The 22,997-nt window shown below is 42.3% G+C and overlaps 1 protein-coding gene across 5 annotated transcripts in view; it reads right to left on the reverse strand.

Annotated features, from left to right (window-relative positions):
- Positions 1 to 22,997, reverse strand: part of antxr2a (ANTXR cell adhesion molecule 2a) — a 143,899-nt gene that overhangs the window by 92,824 nt on the left and 28,078 nt on the right. For all 5 annotated transcript variants that reach the window (XM_062024357.1, XM_062024356.1, XM_062024354.1 and 2 more), the window contains 3 exons: positions 19,113 to 19,173; positions 17,226 to 17,321; positions 15,131 to 15,200 (listed from right to left, as the gene is read on the reverse strand). In XM_062024357.1, the coding sequence (XP_061880341.1) occupies positions 15,131 to 15,200; positions 17,226 to 17,321; positions 19,113 to 19,173 (227 nt within the window). The remainder of the gene's footprint in view (positions 1 to 15,130; positions 15,201 to 17,225; positions 17,322 to 19,112; positions 19,174 to 22,997) is intronic.

A 22,997-nucleotide genomic window follows, 5' to 3' on the forward strand; every position in this document is an offset into this window, starting at 1 on the left:
ATTTAACATCTATATGCTCCCACTAGGACAAATCATGCAAAATAATAACATTGACCATCATTGCTATGCCGATGACACCCAAATCTATGTAGCGCTATCACCAAATGACTATCGCCCCATAGATCTTCTGTGCCAGTGCATTGAGCAAGTCAAACACTGGATGTGCCAAAATTTCCTACAACTAAATGAAGATAAAACTGAGATCATTGTTTTTGCTGCTAAAAAAGAAAGGTTTAAAGTCGTCCAACACCTTCAATCACTGTCCCTGAAAACCTCAAATAAAGCCAGAAATCTTGGGGTTATTTTAGATTCTGATTTACATTTCGACAGTCACATCAAATCAGTAACAAAATCGGCCTACTATCACCTCAAAAATGTAAAAAGACTTAGAGGGCTCATGTCAGCTCAAGACTTAGAAAAACTTGTACATGCCTTTATTACCAGTAGGCTAGACTATTGTAATGGTCTCCTTGCAGGTCTTCCCAAAAAAAGTGTCAGGCAGCTACAGCTTGTTCAGAACGCTGCTGCTAGAGTTCTAACAAAGACCAAAAAATGTGAGCACATTACACCAATTCTTAAATCCTTACATTGGCTCCCTGTACATCAGAGAATAGATTTCAAAATCCTCCTGCTCACATATAAATCACTACATGGTCTAGGGCCCAAGTATATCACTGATATGCTCCCACTATATACGCCCTCTAGATCACTAAGATCTTCTGAGAGCAATCTGTTAGCGGTTCCAAGAGTAAACTCAAATCAAGGGAGATCATCATTCAGTCACTATGCAACAAATAGCTGGAATAAACTTCCTGAAGATGTCAGACTCTCCCCAACTCTCACTACTTTTAAAACTAGACTGAAGACTTTTATGTTCACCTTAGCTTTCAGCTAAATCTTTTAATCTTTTAACTTTTAACGTCTGCACTGTTTTTATTTTTATTGTCTGCATTTTAATTTTGCTTTTATTTTCTTTCATTTCACTTTGTTGTCTGTGAAGCACTTTGAGTCTGCCTTGTGTATGAAAAGCGCTATACAAATAAAGTTGCCTTGCCTTGCCTACGTCTCCGGGCCGCCAAACGCATCGGGTGAAGTCCTTCGTCCTTCCGTCGATCGCTGGAACGCAGGTGAGCACGGGTGTTGATGAGCAGATGAGGGCTGGCTGGCGTAGGTGGATAGCTAATGTTTTTAGCATAGCTCTGTGCGGTCCGGTTGCTAAGTTAGCTTCAATGGCGTCGTTAGCACAGCATTGTTAAGCTTCGCCAGCCTGGAAAGCATTAACCGTGTATTTACATGTCCACGGTTTAATAGTATTGTTGATCTTCTATCTATCCTTCCAGTCAAGGGTTTATTTTTTTTGTTTCTATATGCAGTTAAAGCACGATGCTATCACGTTAGCTCGTAGCTAAAGTGTTTCACCGATGTATTGTTGTGGAGATAAAAGGCACTGAATGTCCATTTGGCGTTGTGGACTCTCATTTTCAAGAGGATATAGTATCCCAGGTGCTTTCAAATACAAATCCGTGATCCACAATAGAAAAAGGAGAGAGTGTGGAATCCAATGAGTCAGCTTGACTGCGTCTGACAAATAATCCACAGAGAGACCAAAGAAAGTTGACTTTGATGAAGAAGGAATTGAAGAACAAAGTCTTGGTCAAGACCGAGGGACGCTCTAGTGTTCCTCTCACTTGGTCTGGAGCAGGTGACTAAGTGAAAGCAAGTACTGGAGTGAGAGTTGTTTCTGTGCCATGTTAACATCCTGGCAGCCCAGCTGGGACGGGTGAAGAAACAACTTTATAGGAAGAAGCGGGATGAATAATTGAGAGGGGAAGAAGCCGCAGCTGTTCCGAGGGCAGAAGGTTTGCGTTTGAGCGAAAGATGGAGTCGAGGGATCAGTCAAAAATGTGACGCCGGCTCCGAGGGAGAAGGACGGCTGGCGCATCCGTCAAAAAGCGGGCCCAGGTTGACGCTAAGCCTCGGTGATGGTCTACATCTGGGCCGCCTGACGAGGGGACGCTAATGGACTTCCAAGTTGCCGTAAAAGAAGATAAAAAGGTTGAATAATTCACAGTGGAACATATGTGGGAGTCCACCACGTCTGACGAAAGACAGCAGGGATCTCCAGATGAGACCTTCTTGAATGTTGCAGATGTTAGTACTCTGAAGCACAGATGGAGCTGAATTCACTCCCGTCTCGCTGTCATGCTAGCAACTTGGGCCGCGGTTAGCGCCTCGGCGAGGTTGTGTGCCCTTCTTCTAGATCTCCAACCACTAGTGCAAAACCACTCACTTCAGCAGTGACCAAAACTGTTCCGAGCAAGAGAAACTTGGTCATGGCTTTGAAAGTCAAGGAGAACATCAATCTGGAGATGTCCTGGTCTTCAAGTCTTCAGCAGCTTTTTCTGGTTTGAAAGTATTTTCCAAAACCTTCGAAAAATGGATCCCAAAATATGTTTAGGTGTTCCTTACAGCCAAGATTCTTTGGGTGGTGACTTGCATGGACTTAAGTTCTCCCCTCGCTTTGAAGTCTTTCTTTGCGCCACCATGACCACCAGCTTTCTAACCAGACCTTCATTTGAAGAAATGAACGGCTGTTCTACTTTAACGTGGAGGTATGTTCTTCAAATAACAAGTTTATTCTTGGAAGGTCACCCAGACCTAAAATGTTGAAGTTGTCAACTAAAGTGAGGTCAAGATGAGTTTCTTGGGGAACTTCCAACAAAGGTGGAAGACCTTTAAGGACATTTTCTTTACCAGAAGTGTCTCCAAAAAGGACTGGGGCCTATTGGTGCCTTCCATTTACCCTGGAAGTTAGAAGTGGGAACTGGGAGTGACCTCACAGTGGAGTTGTGAGCCTTCCAGCGACCAGGTCAGAAATCCAGACGGTCACGTGCTCAAACGCTATTCTTGCGCTCGTCTTGTCTGAATATAAACTACTTATGGAAAAATGGGACAAAAACCGTCCAAAAGTGCTGCTAAGGGACATTGTAGAAGCGTATATTATTGTTGACATGCAGAGCAGCCAACTCTGACTCTCCCAGTAGGAAATCCGACCTCAAGGAAGTTGTAGTTGAAGCTCCGGCCTCCCAAGGCAGCATAGTTTCTTCTACTGGGAAAAAAGTCCAAGGACTCAGAAGAACTTACAGACCTGAAGGTTCCGAAGCATTCCAAAAAGGAACATCTTCCCCCTAAAGGTCCCAGAGGACCCCAAAGTAGCACAAAACGGACTCACCTCTGGTCTGAAAAGTCTGAAATGCGGCCAAAAAGTCCGGGGCGGGGATCTTTTGGGTGCCTTGTGAACCTTTTGGGACAAGTTGGTTTTGGGCAAGCCCATTTATCATTGGGACCACTTGGGTGGTTTTTGGACCTTACCAGAGCCCTGTGGGGCCTAAATGGGTTCAATTTGGACCTGGTAGATGCTTCTAAACCCGGACTAGGGTTAGGGAACCTTCAAACCTACTAAGAGTCATGCTTCTAAATGTTGGCACACAACTCATTTCACTTCAAAATATAACAAGTCACACTTTTGTTCACAACATTTATTTAAAGGCCTACTGAAAGCCACTACTAGCGACCACGCAGTCTGATAGTTTATATATCAATGATGAAATCTTAACATTGCAACACATGCCAATACGGCCGGGTTAACTTATAAAGTGACATTTTAAATCTCCCGGGAAATATCCGGCTGAAACGTCGCGGTATGATGACGTATGCGCGTGACGAAGTCAGTTTAACGGAAGTTATGGTACCCCGTAGAATCCTATACAAAAAGCTCTGTTTTCCTTTCATAATTCCACAGTATTCTGGACATCTTTTGCAATTTGTTTAATGAACAATGAAGGCTGCAAAGAAGACAGTTGTAGGTGGGATCAGTGTATTAGCAGCGGACTAAGGCAACACAACCAGGAGGACTTTGTTGGAGAGCAGACGCGCTAGCCGCGACCTCACCTTGACTTCCTACGTCTCCGGGCCGCCAAACGCATCGGGTGAAGTCCTTCGTCCTTCCGTCGATCGCTGGAACGCAGGTGAGCACGGGTGTTGATGAGCAGATGAGGGCTGGCTGGCGTAGGTGGATAGCTAATGTTTTTAGCATAGCTCTGTGCGGTCCGGTTGCTAAGTTAGCTTCAATGGCGTCGTTAGCACAGCATTGTTAACCTTCGCCAGCCTGGAAAGCATTAACCGTGTATTTACATGTCCACGGTTTAATAGTATTGTTGATCTTCTATCTATCCTTCCAGTCAAGGGTTTATTTTTTTTGTTTCTATATGCAGTTAAAGCACGATGCTATCACGTTAGCTCGTAGCTAAAGTGTTTCGCCGATGTATTGTCGTGGAGATAAAAGTCACTGTGAATGTCCATTTGGCGTTCTGGACTCTCATTTTCAAGAGGATATAGTATCCCAGGTGGTTTCAAATACAAATCCGTGATCAACAATAGAAAAAGGAGAGAGTGTGGAATCCAATGAGCCAGCTTGTACCTAAGTTACGGTCAGAGTGAAAACAAATATGTATTTCACTGCATTCTAGTCCGTCACTCTCACGTTCCTCATCCACAAATCTTTCATCCTCGCTCAAATTACTTGGGTAATGGTCCGAATCGCTCTAGCTGCGTTGAAAACAATAGGAAAATATGAGGGAGTGAACAACTGACAACGTCACGCTACTTCCGGTAGGGGCAAGGCTTTTTTTTTTATCAGAGACCAAAAGTTGCGAACTTTATCGACGTTGTTCTCTACTAAATCCTTTCAGCAAAAATATGGCAATATCGCAAAATGATCAAGTATGACACATAGAATGGATCTGCTATTCCCGTTTAAATAAAACAATTTCATTTCAGTAGGCCTTTAAGTGTTCTTGACCAAAAAATCAAAAGCAAACTATAATATAACTTGTATTTTTTCTCAACAAAAACTGCCTGCATAATGTGACTGGGTTAAAGGAGCATGTAGTCCACATCAGCCTCGGTATGTGACGAATGCTCCATTTCTGACCATTAATCACATGAGTGAACTCCTTCTTTCCACAGCCCTACTTAGAACATAACCCAGTCTCCATGTTCAATTGGCTGAAATCATTTCTTCCTTCATGTTACAGAAAGTATGAGAATGTGTGAGCTGCTGCCTCACCTTCTTGACTTATATAATGAATACACGTTTATTTACATAGCCCTCAATCACAAGTGTCTCATATTTGTCAAGTTTTTGCGAGAGATATCTTTTGTCTGGTCTTCATGTCCATCCATCTCTGTTGCGTTATTTGATGGAACGTGAAACTCGTGGCGCTCCTTTAATGAGACCACACTGCCAAATGTGGCAGGCCGGAGGATGATGGAGTCGCTGAAGTAGTCAAAACAAACACAACGGGAGGAAGACGCCAGGAAAGAAGGACAAAGGCTGGATTTCCCAGTCAAAAATTGGATGTTTTGACAAGTATGCAGGTAGACGTACTGTCGCCGACCAGAATCCTCACAAGAACTCAAATAAGTCAGATATATATATATATAAATATAAATAAATAAATAAATATATATATATATATATATATATATATATTTATATTTATATATATATATATTTATTTAAATATATATATATATATATATATATATATATATATATATATATATATATATATATATATATATATATATATATATATATATATATATATATAAATATAAATAAATAAATAAATATAAATAAATATATATATATAAATAAATAAATATATATATATATATATATATATATATATATATATATATATATATATATATATATATATATATATATATATATATATATATATATATATATATATATATATATATATATATCCATCCATCCATCCATCTTCAACCGCTTATCCGGAATCGGGTCGCGGGGACAGCAGCTCCAGCAAAGACCCCCAGACTTCCCTCTCCAGAGCAACATTTGCGACTTCCTCCTGGGGAATCCCGAAGCGTTCCCAGGCCAGAGAGGAGATGTAATCCCCCCATCTGGTCCTTGGCCTGCCGGGGGGCCTCCTCCCAGTGGGACGTGCAACAAGGACCTCCCTAGGGAGACGCTCGTGAGGCATCCGCACGAGATGCCCGAACCACCTAAGCTGGCTCCTTTCCAAGCGAAGGAGCAGCGGCTCTACTCCGAGTCTCTCTCGGGTGACTGCACTTCTCACCCTATCTCTAAGGGAGATGCCAGCCACCCTTCTGAGGAAACTCATTTCGGCTGCTTGTATCCGCGATCTTATTCTTTCGGTCATTACCCACACTTCATGACCATAGGTGAGAGTAGGAATGTAGATAGCTCGGTAGACCGAGAGCTTTGCCTTCTGACTCAGCTCCCGTTTCGTCACAACAGTGCGGCAGAGAGACTGCAATACTGCCCCAGCTGCTCCGATTCTCCGGCTGATTTCCTTCTCCATCTTTCCCTCACTCGTGAACAAGACCCCGAGATACTTAAACTCCTCCACCTGGGACAGAGTCCTGTCCCCTACCCGGACTGTACAAACCATCGGTTTCCTGCTGAGAACCATGGCCTCAGATTTGGAGATGCTGATCCTCATTCCAGCCGCTGAACACTCGGCTGCGAACCGATCCAGTGAGAGCTGAAGGTCACGAACCGAAGGTGCCATCAGGACCACATCATCTGCAAACAGCAGTGACGCAACCTTTAGCCCCCCGAGACGTATACCCTCTCCGCCATGGCCACGACTCCGCCTAGAAATCCTGTCCATGAAAATCACAAACAGGATAGGTGACAGAGCGCAGCCCTGGCGGAGACCAACCCCCACTGGAAACGGATCCGACTTACATCCAAGCACCCGGACACAACTCTCGCTTTGGTTGTACAGAGATTGGATGGCCCTCAGCAGGGTTCCCCTCACTCCGTACTCCCTCAGCACCTCCCACAAGATCTCCCGAGGGACACGGTCATACGCCTTCTCCAAATCCACAAAACACATGTAGACTGGATAGGCATACTCCCAGGCCCTCTCCAGGATTCCCGCAAGCGTAAAGAGTTGGTCAGTTGTTCCACGACCAGGACGGAATCCACATTGCTCCTCTTGAATCTGAGGTTCGACTATCGGCCGGACCCTCCTTTCCAGTACCTTGGCGTAAACTTTCCCAGGGAGGCTGAGTAGTGTGATACCCCTGTAATTAGCACACACCCTCTGGTCCCCCTTTTTGAAAAGGGGAACCACCACCCCAGTCTGCCACTCCCTCGGCACTGTCCCAGACTTCCACGCAATGTTGAAAAGGCGTATCAACCAAGACAGCCCATCAACACCCAGAGCCTTCAGCATTTCTGGACGGATCTCGTCAACCCCCGGAGCTTTGCCACTGTGGAGTTGTCTAACTACCTCAGTGACTTCACCCCGAGAGATCGACGTCGATCCCCCATCATCCTCAGGCCCTGCTCCTATCAGGGAGGGTGTGTCTGATGTATTTGGGTTCAGGAGTTCCTCAAAGTGCTCTTTCCAACGCCCTACGACTTCCTCACTTGAAGTCAGCAAAGTCCCATCCTTGCCGTACACAGCTTGGATGGTTCCCTGCTTCCCCCTCCTGAGGTGCCGTATGGTCTTCCAGAACAGCTTTGGTGCCGCCCGATAGTCCTTCTCCATGGATTCCCCGAACTGCTCCCACACCCTCTGCTTAGCCTCGTCCACAGCCACGGCCGCTGCCCTTCGGGCCCGTCGGTACCTTGCAACTGCCTCCGGAGTCCCCTGGGATAACATACCCCGGTAGGACTCCTTCTTCAGTCGGACGGCTTCCCTGACCACCACTGTCCACCAGGGTGTTCGAGGGTTACCGCCCCTTGAGGCACCTAAGACCTTCTGGCCACAGCTCGCAGCTGCAGCTTTAGCAATAGAGGCTTTGAACACTGCCCATTCCTGTTCAATGTCCCCAACCTCCACAGGGATGGCAGAGAAGTCCCGCCGGAGGTGGGAGTTGTGAGTATCCCCACACCCGCCTGTGCCCTCACGCCCTGAGCAACTCCAGAAGTGAACAAGGTCCATCCCTTGTCCAGGAGTGTGGTTTCAGAGCCCTTGCTATGCGTAGAGGTAAGCCCCACCAGATCCAACCGGTAGCGCTCCACCTCTCGCACCAGCTCAGGCTCCTTCCCCACCAGCGTAGAGACGTTCCACGTCCCGAAAGTCAGCCTCTGCTGCCCCGAATTGGTCCGTCTGGAGCCTCCACTTTCACTGCCATCCACTTGGCAGCGCACCCGACCCCACTGGTTCCGACCGCGGGTGGTGGGCCCACGTGGCAGAGAAGATGGTGTGTCCACGTAGCTTCTTCGGGCTGTGCCCGGCCGGGCTCCGTGGCAAGCCCGGCCACCAGGCGCTCGCTGACGAGCCCTACCTCCGGGCCTAGCTCCGGAGGAGGGCCCCGGGCTTCCTCCGGGCCGGGTAACGCATCCTCTTATAGTATAGTTCATGGGGGGTATCGTAACCCTGATGGGGGGGGCATTCGGGTACTACACCTTGCCCAAGGGTGATATATATATATATATATATATATATATATATATATATATATATATATATATATATATATATATATATATATATATATATATATATATATATATATATATATATATTATGGACAATGAGAGTATTTTGGGCTGGTGCTTGAGCAGTGCTTATTGCTTCACTAATTATTTATTTTTAAATCGTAAATATTGCTATCATATGTGTATATTATGTATCTGATGAATGTACCACCAATATACGTCAAAATGACAAATATTGACAGTTAATGATGTCAATTTAAATCATAAATATTGCTATTATATGTGTATATTATGAATCTGATGAATGTACCACCAACATACGTCAAAATGAATGACAAATATTGACAGTGATAATAATAATACTAATAATCTCGACTAAAAACCTCCAGATGTCAAAATGCATTTGAGCAAATATTAGTTTTACTTTGTCTTTGTTGGATGATTACTTTTGTCACTTTGACCATTGTGGCTTTTATCAGAAAGTTGCACTTCCTGCTCCCTGGACACAGAGGAGGCACATCCCCCCGTAAAGTCCAGCGTAAACATTTCTGTACCCTCGCTGGAGCGGAGGAGGAGGCGGCGCCCCCTTAATAATTGAGTGGTACCTGCGAGGTGTCATTCTGTGAAAACAGCAGGTGAGGACACGAGCGCAACCACTTCCCCGCTGGCGAGGGGGGGGGGGGGGCAGTGCGGCGAGGAGGACTCGGGGTCGCTCTCAGAGGGGGCGTGGTCTGAGAAGCAAACAAGGAAATGGTAGTTTCCTGGGGAAGACTTGCTGGTGTTCACAGACAGATGGCGTCTGCTGGCGTTCCCGGGCTGGGAGGCTGGGAGGGGGGGAGGGGCGGGGAGGCGGGGATTGTCGGAGCGCCGTGAATTATTTACAATAAAAAAAAGGGAAAGGCCGCATCTGTCGCACAACCTTTTAAAAGCCCCTCCAGCAGATGTGTTTACTCGCCGCCCCAACTAGTTAACTACTTAATGGGCCGCCAACTGTTAATTAAGCGGGCCTCGCGCGCGCGGTGCACACCCGGTGCACACCCGGTGCACACCCGGTGCACACCCGGCCCTAGCGGCTTTACAGATGTACATGCTTGAGGAGAGACTTTAGGACATGAAAGATGCTGAGACTTGTGCAGCACATGCTACATCCTAGAATGACTTCAACTACACCTATAACCACCATGTGACTTCAACTACACCTATAATCACCATGTGACTTCAACTACACCTATAATCACCATGTGACTTCAACTACACCTATTATCACCATGTGACTTCAACTACACCTATAATCACCATGTGACTTCAACTACACCTATAACCACCATGTGACTTCAACTACACCTATAATCACCATGTGACTTCAACTACACCTATAATCACCATGTGACTTCAACTACACCTATAATCACCATGTGACTTCAACTACACCTATAACCACCATGTGACTTCAACTACACCTATAATCACCATGTGACTTCAACTACACCTATAATCACCATGTGACTTCAACTACACCTATAATCACCATGTGACTTCAACTACACCTATAATCACCATGTGACTTCAACTACACCTATAATCACCATGTGACTTCAACTACACCTATAATCACCATGTGACTTCAACTACACCTATAATCACCATGTGACTTCAACTACACCTATAACCACCATGTGACTTCAACTACACCTATAACCACCATGTGACTTCAACTACACCTATAACCACCATGTGACTTCAACTACACCTATAATCACCATGTGACTTCAACTACACCTATAATCACCATGTGACTTCAACTACACCTATAATCACCATGTGACTTCAACTACACCTATAATCACCATGTGACTTCAACTACACCTATAATCACCATGTGACTTCAACTACACCTATAATCACCATGTGACTTCAACTACACCTATAATCACCATGTGACTTCAACTACACCTATAACCACCATGTGACTTCAACTACACCTATAACCACCATGTGACTTCAACTACACATATAATCACCATGTGACTTCAACTACACCTATAATCACCATGTGACTTCAACTACACCTATAACCACCATGTGACTTCAACTACACCTATAATCACCATGTGACTTCAACTACACATATAATCACCATGTGACTTCAACTACACCTATAATCACCATGTGACTTCAACTACACCTATAATCACCATGTGACTTCAACTACACCTATAATCACCATGTGACTTCAACTACACATATAATCACCATGTGACTTCAACTACACCTATAATCACCATGTGACTTCAACTACACCTATAATCACCATGTGACTTCAACTACACCTATGGATTAAAATACAAATCCGTGATCCACAATAGAAAAAGGAGAGAGTGTGGAATCCAATGAGCCAGCTTGTACCTAAGTTACGGTCAGAGCGAAAAGAGATACGTCCTGCACTGCACTCTAGTCCTTCACTCTCACGTTCCTCATCCACAAATCTTTCATCCTGGCTCAAATTAATGGGGTAATCGTCGCTTTCTCGGTCCGAATCTCTCTCGCTGCTGGTGTAAACAATGGGCAAATGTGAGGCGCTCCACAAGCTGTGACGTCACGCTACTTTCAACCTGTGACGTCACGCTACTTCCGCTACAGGCAAGGCTTTTTTATCAGCGACCAAAAGTTGCAAACTTTATGGTCGATGTTCTCTACTAACACATAGAATGGATCTGCTATCCCCGTTTAAATAAGAAAAATTCATTTCAGTAGGCCTTTAATGTTCAAAAATGTATTCATTTTCTTTATGTTTACATATATATATATATATATATATATATATATATATATATATATATATATATATATATATATATATATATATATATATATATATATATATATAGACATACATACAGTATATATATACTGTTTGGCCACAATACCCAGCAATATGTTTGGTGAGGCCTTTAATCCCAGGAACACCATGCCTACCGTCAAGCATGGAACATTGGAGAAACATCTAGACTGTCATCTTCTAAACATGATGCTTATACAGTGCACGTATAATAAGTACAGTGCACGTATAATAAGTACAGTGCACATATAATAAGTAGAGTACACGTATAATAAGTACAGTGCACATATAATAAGTAGAGTACACGTATAATAAGTACAGTGCACGTATAATGGGTAGAGTACACGTATAATAAGTACAGTGCACATATAATAAGTAGAGTACACGTATAATAAGTACAGTGCACATATAATAAGTAGAGTACACGTATAATAAGTACAGTGCACGTATAATAAGCACAGTACACATATAATAAGTAGAGTACACGTATAATAAGTACAGTACACGTATAATTAGTACAGTACACGTATAATAAGTAGAGTACATAATCTTCCCTCCCAATCATGCATGTTTGATTGTATTGCAGTCAGCAGGACTGATACATGTGTGTAGAATCTATCACTTGTCTACAACTTTACAATCTATCACTTGTCTACAACTTTACAATCTATCACTTGTCTACAACTTTACAATCTATCACTTGTCTACAACTTTACTATCTATCACTTGTCTACAACTTTACAATCTATCACTAGTCTACAACTTTACAATCTATCACTTGTCTACAACTTTACAATCTATCACTTGTCTACAACTTTACAATCTATCACTTGTCTACAACTTTACAATCTATCACTTGTCTACAACTTTACTATCTATCACTTGTCTACAACTTTACAATCTATCACTTGTCTACAACTTTACAATCTATCACTTGTCTACAACTTTACAATCTATCACTTGTCTACAACTTTACAATCTATCACTTGTCTACAACTTTACAATCTATCACTTGTCTACAACTTTACAATCTATCACTTGTCTACAACTTTACTATCTATCACTTGTCTACAACTTTACAATCTATCACTAGTCTACAACTTTACAATCTATCACTTGTCTACAACTTTACAATCTATCACTTGTCTACAACTTTACAATCTATCACTTGTCTACAACTTTACAATCTATCACTTGTCTACAACTTTACTATCTATCACTTGTCTACAACTTTACAATCTATCACTTGTCTACAACTTTACTATCTATCACTTGTCTACAACTTTACAATCTATCACTTGTCTACAACTTTACTATCTATCACTTGTCTACAACTTTACAATCTATCACTAGTCTACAACTTTACAATCTATCACTTGTCTACAACTTTACAATCTATCACTTGTCTACAACTTTACAATCTATCACTTGTCTACAACTTTACTATCTATCACTTGTCTACAACTTTACAATCTATCACTAGTCTACAACTTTACAATCTATCACTTGTGTACAACTTTACAATCTATCACTTGTCTACAACTTTACAATCTATCACTTGTCTACAACTTTACAATCTATCACTTGTCTACAACTTTACAATCTATCACTTGTCTACAACTTTACTATCTATCACTTGTCTACAACTTTACTATCTATCACTTGTCTACAACTTTACAATCTATCACTTGTCTACAACTTAACTATCTATCACTTGTCTACAACTTTACAATCTATCACTTGTCTACAACTTTACAATCTATCACTTGTCTACAACTTTACAATCTATCACTTGTCTACAACTTTACTATCTATCACTTGTCTACAACTTTACAATCTATCACTTGTCTACAACTTTACAATCTATCACTTGTCTACAACTTTACTATCTATCACTTGTCTACAACTTTACAATCTATCACTAGTCTACAACTTTACAATCTATCACTAGTCTACAACTTTACAATCTATCACTTGTCTACAACTTTACAATCTATCACTTGTCTACAACTTTACAATCTATCACTTGTCTACAACTTTACAATCTATCACTTGTCTACAACTTTACTATCTATCACTTGTCTACAACTTTACAATCTATCACTAGTCTACAACTTTACAATCTATCACTTGTCTACAACTTTACTATCTATCACTTGTCTACAACTTTACAATCTATCACTTGTCTACAACTTTACTATCTATCACTTGTCTACAACTTTACAATCTATCACTTGTCTACAACTTTACAATCTATCACTTGTCTACAACTTTACAATCTATCACTTGTCTACAACTTTACAATCTATGACTTGTCTACAACTTTACAATCTATGACTTGTCTACAACTTTACAATCTATCACTTGTCTACAACTTTACTATCTATCACTTGTCTACAACTTTACAATCTATCACTTGTATTGATCCTTTAGGACACACACTGATGTTGAAATGGTGATTGTCATACGTGTACCACCACTGGCACACCCCAGCAGTCTAAATGTACAATCAGAAAAGATATGAGCTGTACTTGATAAATATAAATCTTCTTTTAATGACTACATGGGCCTACTGCGCTACTGTATTGTAATGTTGGTACTTGGAGAGCTAAGTGCATACTGAGGTGGTGACTTTGACTGTTCTTAAACAGAAGTATACACTCAACCAAGTGCTTACTGAGGTGGTGACTTTGACTGTTCTTAAACATAAGTATACACTCAACCAAGTGCTTACTGAGGTGGTGACTTTGACTGTTCTTAAACATAAGTATACACTCAACCAAGTGCTTACTGAGGTGGTGACTTTGACTGTTCTTAAACAGAAGTATACACTCAACCAAGTGCTTACTGAGGTGGTGACTTTGACTGTTCTTAAACAGAAGTATACACTCAACCAAGTGCTTACTGAGGTGGTGACTTTGACTGTTCTTAAACAGAAGTATACACTCAACCAAGTGCTTACTGAGGTGGTGACTTTGACTGTTCTTAAACAGAAGTATACACTCAACCAAGTGCTTACTGAGGTGGTGACTTTGACTGTTCTTAAACAGAAGTATACACTCAACCAAGTGCTTACTGAGGTGGTGACTTTGACTGTTCTTAAACAGAAGTATACACTCAACCAAGTGCTTACTGTGGTGGTGACTTTGACTGTTCTTAAACATAAGTATACACTCAACCAAGTGCTTACTGAGGTGGTGACTTTGACTGTTCTTAAACAGAAGTATACACTCAACCAAGTGCTTACTGAGGTGGTGACTTTGACTGTTCTTAAACAGAAGTATACACTCAACTAAGTGCTTACTGAGGTGGTGACTTTGACTGTTCTTAAACATAAGTATACACTCAACCAAGTGCTTACTGAGGTGGTGACTTTGACTGTTCTTAAACAGAAGTATACACTCAACCAAGTGCTTACTGAGGTGGTGACTTTGACTGTTCTTAAACAGAAGTATACACTCAACTAAGTGCTTACTGAGGTGGTGACTTTGACTGTTCTTAAACAGAAGTATACACTCAACCAAGTGCTTACTGAGGTGGTGACTTTGACTGTTCTTAAACAGAAGTATACACTCAACCAAGTGCTTACTGTGGTGGTGACTTTGACTGTTCTTAAACATAAGTATACACTCAAAGATGCTTGTTTTCTTCTGTCCCAGAAGGTCATTTTTGTCTGGAAAAAAACCTTCTGAGGGTTCACAGATTTTCTTTCTAATGACATTCTTCTCCTTTCTGGAATAATAATGAAGAAGAAGTGAGTAAAGAACACTTACTGTCCCACTTGGTAGAGTCTGGGTGCAGGACACAGTAGGTAGTCATTACGCACCGTGCTGGGCTTGTGATCTAAACACACACACACACTACAGTGTTATTACACACACTACAGTATTATTACACACACTACAGTATTATTACACACACACTACAGTATTATTACACACACACTACAGTGTTATTACACACACACTACAGTGTTATTACACACACACTACAGTATTATTACACACACTACAGTATTATTACATGCACACTACAGTATTATTACAAGCACACTACAGTATTATTACAAGCACACTACAGTATTATTACATGCACACTACAGTATTATTACACACACACTACAGTATTATTACACACACTACAGTGTTATTACACACACTACAGTGTTATTACACACACTACAGTATTATTACACACACTACAGTGTTATTACACACACTAGTGTTATTACACACACACTACAGTGTTATTACACACACTACAGTGTTATTACACACACTACAGTATTATTACACCACACTACAGTGTTATTACACACTACAGTATTATTACACCACACTACAGTGTTATTACACACACACTACAGTGTTATTACACACACACTACAGTGTTATTACACACACTACAGTGTTATTACACACACACTACAGTGTTATTACACACACTACAGTGTTATTACACACACACTACAGTATTATTACACACACACTACAGTATTATTACACACACACTACAGTATTATTACACACACACTACAGTGTTATTACACACACTACAGTGTTATTACACACACACTACAGTGTTATTACACACACACTACAGTGTTATTACACACACACTACAGTATTATTACACACACACTACAGTGTTATTACACACACACTACAGTGTTATTACACACACACTACAGTATTATTACACACACACTACAGTGTTATTACACACACACTACAGTATTATTACACACACACACACACTACAGTATTATTACACACACACACTACAGTGTTATTACACACACACTACAGTGTTATTACACACACTACAGTGTTATTACACACACACTACAGTATTATTACACACACTACAGTATTATTACACACACACTACAGTGTTATTACACACACACTACAGTATTGTACACTATGGTATCACACTCATTATACATCTGTGTGGAGTGCATGACTGTGTGAATGTGGAGTGCATGAATGTGTGAATGTGGAGTGCATGAATGTGTAAATGTGGAGTGCATGAATGTGTGAATGAGTGAATGTGTCAATGTGGACTGCATGAATGTGTGAATGAGGACTGCATGAATGTGTGAATGAGGACTGCATGAATGTGTGAATGAGTGAATGTGGACTGCATGAATGTGTGAATGTGGACTGCATGAATGTATGATTGTGGAGTGCATGAATGTGTGAATGTGGTGTGCAAGAATGTGTAAATGAGTGAATGTGGAGTGCAATAATGTTGAATGAGTGAATGTGGAGTGCATGAATGTGTGAATGAGTGAATGTGGAGTGCAAGAATGTGTGAATGTAGAGTGCATGAATGTGTGAATGAGTGAATGTGTGATTGTGGAGTGCATGAATGAGTGAATGTGGAGTGCAAGAATGTGTGAATGAGTGAATGTGGAGTGCATGAATGAGTTAATGGGGAGTGCAAGAATGTGTGAATGAGTGAATATGGAGTGCAAGAATGTGTGAATGTGGAGTGCATGACTGTGTGAATGTGGAGTGCATCAATGTGTGAATGAGTGAATGTGGAGTGCATGAATGAGTTAATGGGGAGTGCAAGAATGTGTGAATGAGTGAATATGGAGTGCAAGAATGTGTGAATGTGGAGTGCATGACTGTGTGAATGTGGAGTGCATGACTGTGTGAATGTGGAGTGCATCAATGTGTGAGTGAGTGAATGTGGAGTGCATGAATGAGTTAATGGGGAGTGCAAGAATGTGTGAATGAGTGAATATGGAGTGCAAGAATGTGTGAATGTGGAGTGCATGACTGTGTGAATGTGGAGTGCATCAATGTGTGAATGAGTGAATGTGGAGTGCATGAATGAGTGAATGCGGAGTGCACTTACTGAAGGTCTGCTGGTCCACAGTGAAGCTGCACACCACATTGTGACTGCTGCGGCCCAGAGAGAAGCCATTCCCTCGCAGGACGATGTCGAAGGACTCTGGAACACAAAGGTGTGTCAGTTCATGTGATCATCTTGACACAAAGGTGTGTCAGTTCATGTGATCATCTTGACACAAAGGTGTGTCAGTTCATGTGAGCATCATGACACAGAGGTGTGTCAGTTCATGTGATCATCTTGACACAAAGGTGTGTCAGTTCATGTGATCATCTTGACACAAAGGTGTGTCAGTTCATGTGATCATCTTGACACAAAGGTGTGTCAGTTCATGTGAGCATCATGACACAGAGGTGTGTCAGTTCATGTGAGCATCATGACACAAAGGTGTGTCAGTTCATGTGATCATCTTGACACAAAGGTGTGTCAGTTCATGTGATCATCTTGACACAAAGGTGTGTCAGTTCATGTGATCATCTTGACACAGAGGTGTGTCAGTTCATGTGAGCATCATGACACAAAGGTGTGTCAGTTCATGTGATCATCTTGACACAAAGGTGTGTCAGTTCATGTGATCATCTTGACACAGAGGTGTGTCAGTTCATGTGAGCATCATGACACAAAGGTGTGTCAGTTCATGTGAGCATCTTGACACAAAGGTGTGTCAGTTCATGTGATCATCTTGACACAAAGGTGTGTCAGTTCATGTGATCATCTTGACACAAAGGTGTGTCAGTTCATGTGAGCATCATGACACAAAGGTGTGTCATACCACAAGTACAAGGATGACTTAGTTCATGTGATCATGTTCAAATAAATAGGTGTGTCCCAGGACAGATATTAAAATGGTCTACCTAAAAAGAAACATTCCACATTAAAGAAAAGTGAACTTTTCATTATTTCATTACACTTTTTTTGCTTTGTGATCAACTTTTGCCGTAGTTGTTTTTCCCCATTACCTTTCTTGTCTAATTGTAGTTTTAGTGGGGCTGTCAGATGAATGCATTAATCACACCAAATAAGGGCATTAATGGTGTATAAACACAGATCAATTATGAAATGTATTTTGTCCACACGTTACCTTAAGGATTGTTTTAATTCTTTATTGTTGTGCTATAAGGTGTGTGATCTGGCCACGCACAAATCAACCATACCAATACCCATTATTAGTAGTCAAGGAGGCCGATAAACCATACCAATACCCATTATTAGTAGTCAATGAGGCTGATAAACCATACCAATACCCATTATTAGTAGTCAATGAGGCTGATAAACCATACCAATACCCATTATTAGTAGTCAATGAGGCTGATAAACCATACCAATACCCATTATTAGTAGTCAATGAGGCTGATAAACCATACCAATACCCATTATTAGTAGTCAAGGAGGCCGATACGCTGATATTTGGAGCTGATATTCCTCTGTCTGCAACATTTAACTGTGTGGGCTCATTAAAGGAGCGCCACCAGTTTCATGTTCCGTCATTCAATCAAATAGCAGGACTAAGATGGATCATCATCATGTGTGAGGACATGTATGATGTGTGCATGAGAAGCATCATCATGTGTGAGGACATGTATGATGTGTGCATGAGAAGCATCATCATGTGTGAGGACATGTATGATGTGTGCATGAGAAGCATCATCATGTGTGAGGACATGTATGATGTGTGCATGAGAAGCATCATCATGTGTGAGGACATGTATGATGTGTGCATGAGAAGCATCATCATGTGTGAGGACATGTATGATGTGTGCATGAGAAGAAGCATCATCATGTGTGAGGACATGTATGATGTGTGCATGAGAAGCATCATCATGTGTGAGGACATGTATGATGTGTGCATGAGAAGAAGAATCATCATGATGATGGAGACAGAAGTGCACTCACGGTTGACACAGACGCTGGAGGGCTCCACACTCAGGATCTCTGTGCACGATCTCTTCAGTATCTGCAGACAGACAGGTCATGACAACAGTATCTGCAGACAGACAGGTCATGACAACAGTATGTGCAGAGAGACAGGTCATGACAACAGTATCTGCAGAGAGACAGGTCATGACAACAGTATGTGCAGAGAGACAGGTCATGACAACAGTATGTGCAGAGAGACAGGTCATGACAACAGTATGTGCAGAGAGACAGGTCATGACAACAGTATGTGCAGACAGACAGGACATGACAACAGTATGTGCAGACAGACAGGTCATGACAACAGTATGTGCAGAGAGACAGGTCATGACAACAGTATGTGCAGAAAGACAGGTCATGACAACAGTATGTGCAGACAGACAGGTCATGACAACAGTATGTGCAGACAGACAGGTCATGTCAACAGTATGTGCAGAGAGACAGGTCATGACAACAGTATGTGCAGACAGACAGGTCATGACAACAGTATGTGCAGAGAGACAGGTCATGACAACAGTATGTGCAGAGAGACAGGTCATGACAACAGTATGTGCAGACAGACAGGTCATGACAACAGTATGTGCAGACAGACAGGTCATGACAACAGTATGTGCAGAGAGACAGGTCATGACAACAGTATGTGCAGACAGACAGGTCATGACAACAGTATGTGCAGACAGACAGGTCATGACAACAGTATGTGCAGACAGACAGGTCATGACAACAGTATGTGCAGACAGACAGGTCATGACAACAGTATGTGCAGACAGACAGGTCATGACAACAGTATGTGCAGACAGACAGGTCATGACAACAGTATGTGCAGACAGACAGGTCATGACAACAGTATGTGCAGACAGACAGGTCATGACAACAGTATGTGCAGAGAGACAGGTCATGACAACAGTATGTGCAGACAGACAGGTCATGACAACAGTATGTGCAGAGAGACAGGTCATGACAACAGTATGTGCAGACAGACAGGTCATGACAACAGTATGTGCAGACAGACAGGTCATGACAACAGTATGTGCAGAGAGACAGGTCATGACAACAGTATGTGCAGACAGACAGGTCATGACAACAGTATGTGCAGACAGACAGGTCATGACAACAGTATGTGCAGAGAGACAGGTCATGACAACAGTATGTGCAGACAGACAGGTCATGACAACAGTATGTGCAGACAGACAGGTCATGACAACAGTATGTGCAGAGAGACAGGTCATGACAACAGTATGTGCAGAGAGACAGGTCATGACAACAGTATGTGCAGAGAGACAGGTCATGACAACAGTATGTGCAGAGAGACAGGTCATGACAACAGTATCTGCAGAGAGACAGGTCATGACAACAGTATGTGCAGAGAGACAGGTCATGACAACAGTATGTGCAGAGAGACAGGTCATGACAACAGTATGTGCAGACAGACAGGACATGACAACAGTATGTGCAGACAGACAGGTCATGACAACAGTATGTGCAGAGAGACAGGTCATGACAACAGTATGTGCAGAAAGACAGGTCATGACAACAGTATGTGCAGACAGACAGGTCATGACAACAGTATGTGCAGACAGACAGGTCATGTCAACAGTATGTGCAGAGAGACAGGTCATGACAACAGTATGTGCAGACAGACAGGTCATGACAACAGTATGTGCAGAGAGACAGGTCATGACAACAGTATGTGCAGACAGACAGGTCATGACAACAGTATGTGCAGACAGACAGGTCATGACAACAGTATGTGCAGAGAGACAGGTCATGACAACAGTATGTGCAGAGAGACAGGTCATGACAACAGTATGTGCAGAGAGACAGGTCATGACAACAGTATGTGCAGACAGACAGGTCATGACAACAGTATGTGCAGACAGACAGGTCATGACAACAGTATGTGCAGACAGACAGGTCATGACAACAGTATGTGCAGAGAGACAGGTCATGACAACAGTATGTGCAGACAGACAGGTCATGACAACAGTATCTGCAGACAGACAGGTCATGACAACAGTATGTGCAGAGAGACAGGTCATGACAACAGTATCTGCAGACAGACAGGTCATGACAACAGTATGTGCAGAGAGACAGGTCATGACAACAGTATCTGCAGAGAGACAGGTCATGACAACAGTATGTGCAGAGAGACAGGTCATGACAACAGTATGTGCAGAGAGACAGGTCATGACAACAGTATGTGCAGAGAGACAGGTCATGACAACAGTATGTGCAGACAGACAGGACATGACAACAGTATGTGCAGACAGACAGGTCATGACAACAGTATGTGCAGAGAGACAGGTCATGACAACAGTATGTGCAGAAAGACAGGTCATGACAACAGTATGTGCAGACAGACAGGTCATGACAACAGTATGTGCAGAGAGACAGGTCATGACAACAGTATGTGCAGACAGACAGGTCATGACAACAGTATGTGCAGAGAGACAGGTCATGACAACAGTATGTGCAGACAGACAGGTCATGACAACAGTATGTGCAGACAGACAGGTCATGACAACAGTATGTGCAGAGAGACAGGTCATGACAACAGTATGTGCAGACAGACAGGTCATGACAACAGTATGTGCAGACAGACAGGTCATGACAACAGTATGTGCAGACAGACAGGTCATGACAACAGTATGTGCAGACAGACAGGTCATGACAACAGTATGTGCAGACAGACAGGTCATGACAACAGTATGTGCAGACAGACAGGTCATGACAACAGTATGTGCAGAGAGACAGGTCATGACAACAGTATGTGCAGAGAGACAGGTCATGACAACAGTATGTGCAGACAGACAGGTCATGACAACAGTATGTGCAGACAGACAGGTCATGACAACAGTATGTGCAGACAGACAGGTCATGACAACAGTATGTGCAGACAGACAGGTCATGACAACAGTATGTGCAGACAGACAGGTCATGACAACAGTATGTGCAGACAGACAGGTCATGACAACAGTATGTGCAGACAGACAGGTCATGACAACTAACTTTGACAAACAGATGAAGGTGCAACAAAGAGCTGAGGAGTGTGTGGGACTATTACATGCAAAAGCTGAGGACTATTCCATGAGATGAAGGAGGACTATTACATGAGATGAGGACTATTCCATGAGATGAAGGAGGACTATTCCATGAGATGAGGACTATTCTATGAAAAGAAGGAGGACTATTGCATGATATGAATGAGGACTACATTAACATATAAAGAGGTGTGTGTCACACAGGGAATGAGCTACTATGTAAATGTGGACCTTCCATGTGATGTTGACATGAGGAGGAAGAGGAAGTTGATTCCACAATAATGACTTCCTGAGAGGAAAACAACACAAGATGTCGGAGATGTTTGTCATCACTGCACTTGTACTCTCTACTGCAGCTAACTGTTCATGTTTGTCATCACTGCACTTGTACTCTCTACTGCAGCTAACTGTTCATGTTTGTCATCACTGCACTTGTACTCTCTACTGCAGCTAACTGTTCATGTTTGTCATCACTGCACTTGTACTCTCTACTGCAGCTAACTGTTCATGTTTGTCATCACTGCACTTGTACTCTCTACTGCAGCTAACTGTTCATGTTTGCCATCACTGCACTTGTACTCTCTACTGCAGCTAACTGTTCATGTTTGCCATCACTGCACTTGTACTCTCTACTGCAGCTAACTGTTCATGTTTGTCATCACTGCACTTGTACTCTCTACTGCAGCTAACTGTTCATGTTTGTCATCACTGCACTTGTACTCTCTACTGCAGCTAACTGTTCATGTTTGTCATCACTGCACTTGTACTCTCTACTGCAGCTAACTGTTCATGTTTGTCATCACTGCACTTGTACTCTCTACTG

The sequence above is a fragment of the Entelurus aequoreus genome, linkage group LG17 (genome assembly GCF_033978785.1).
Source record: "Entelurus aequoreus isolate RoL-2023_Sb linkage group LG17, RoL_Eaeq_v1.1, whole genome shotgun sequence".
NCBI classification, from domain to species: Eukaryota; Metazoa; Chordata; class Actinopteri; order Syngnathiformes; family Syngnathidae; genus Entelurus; species Entelurus aequoreus.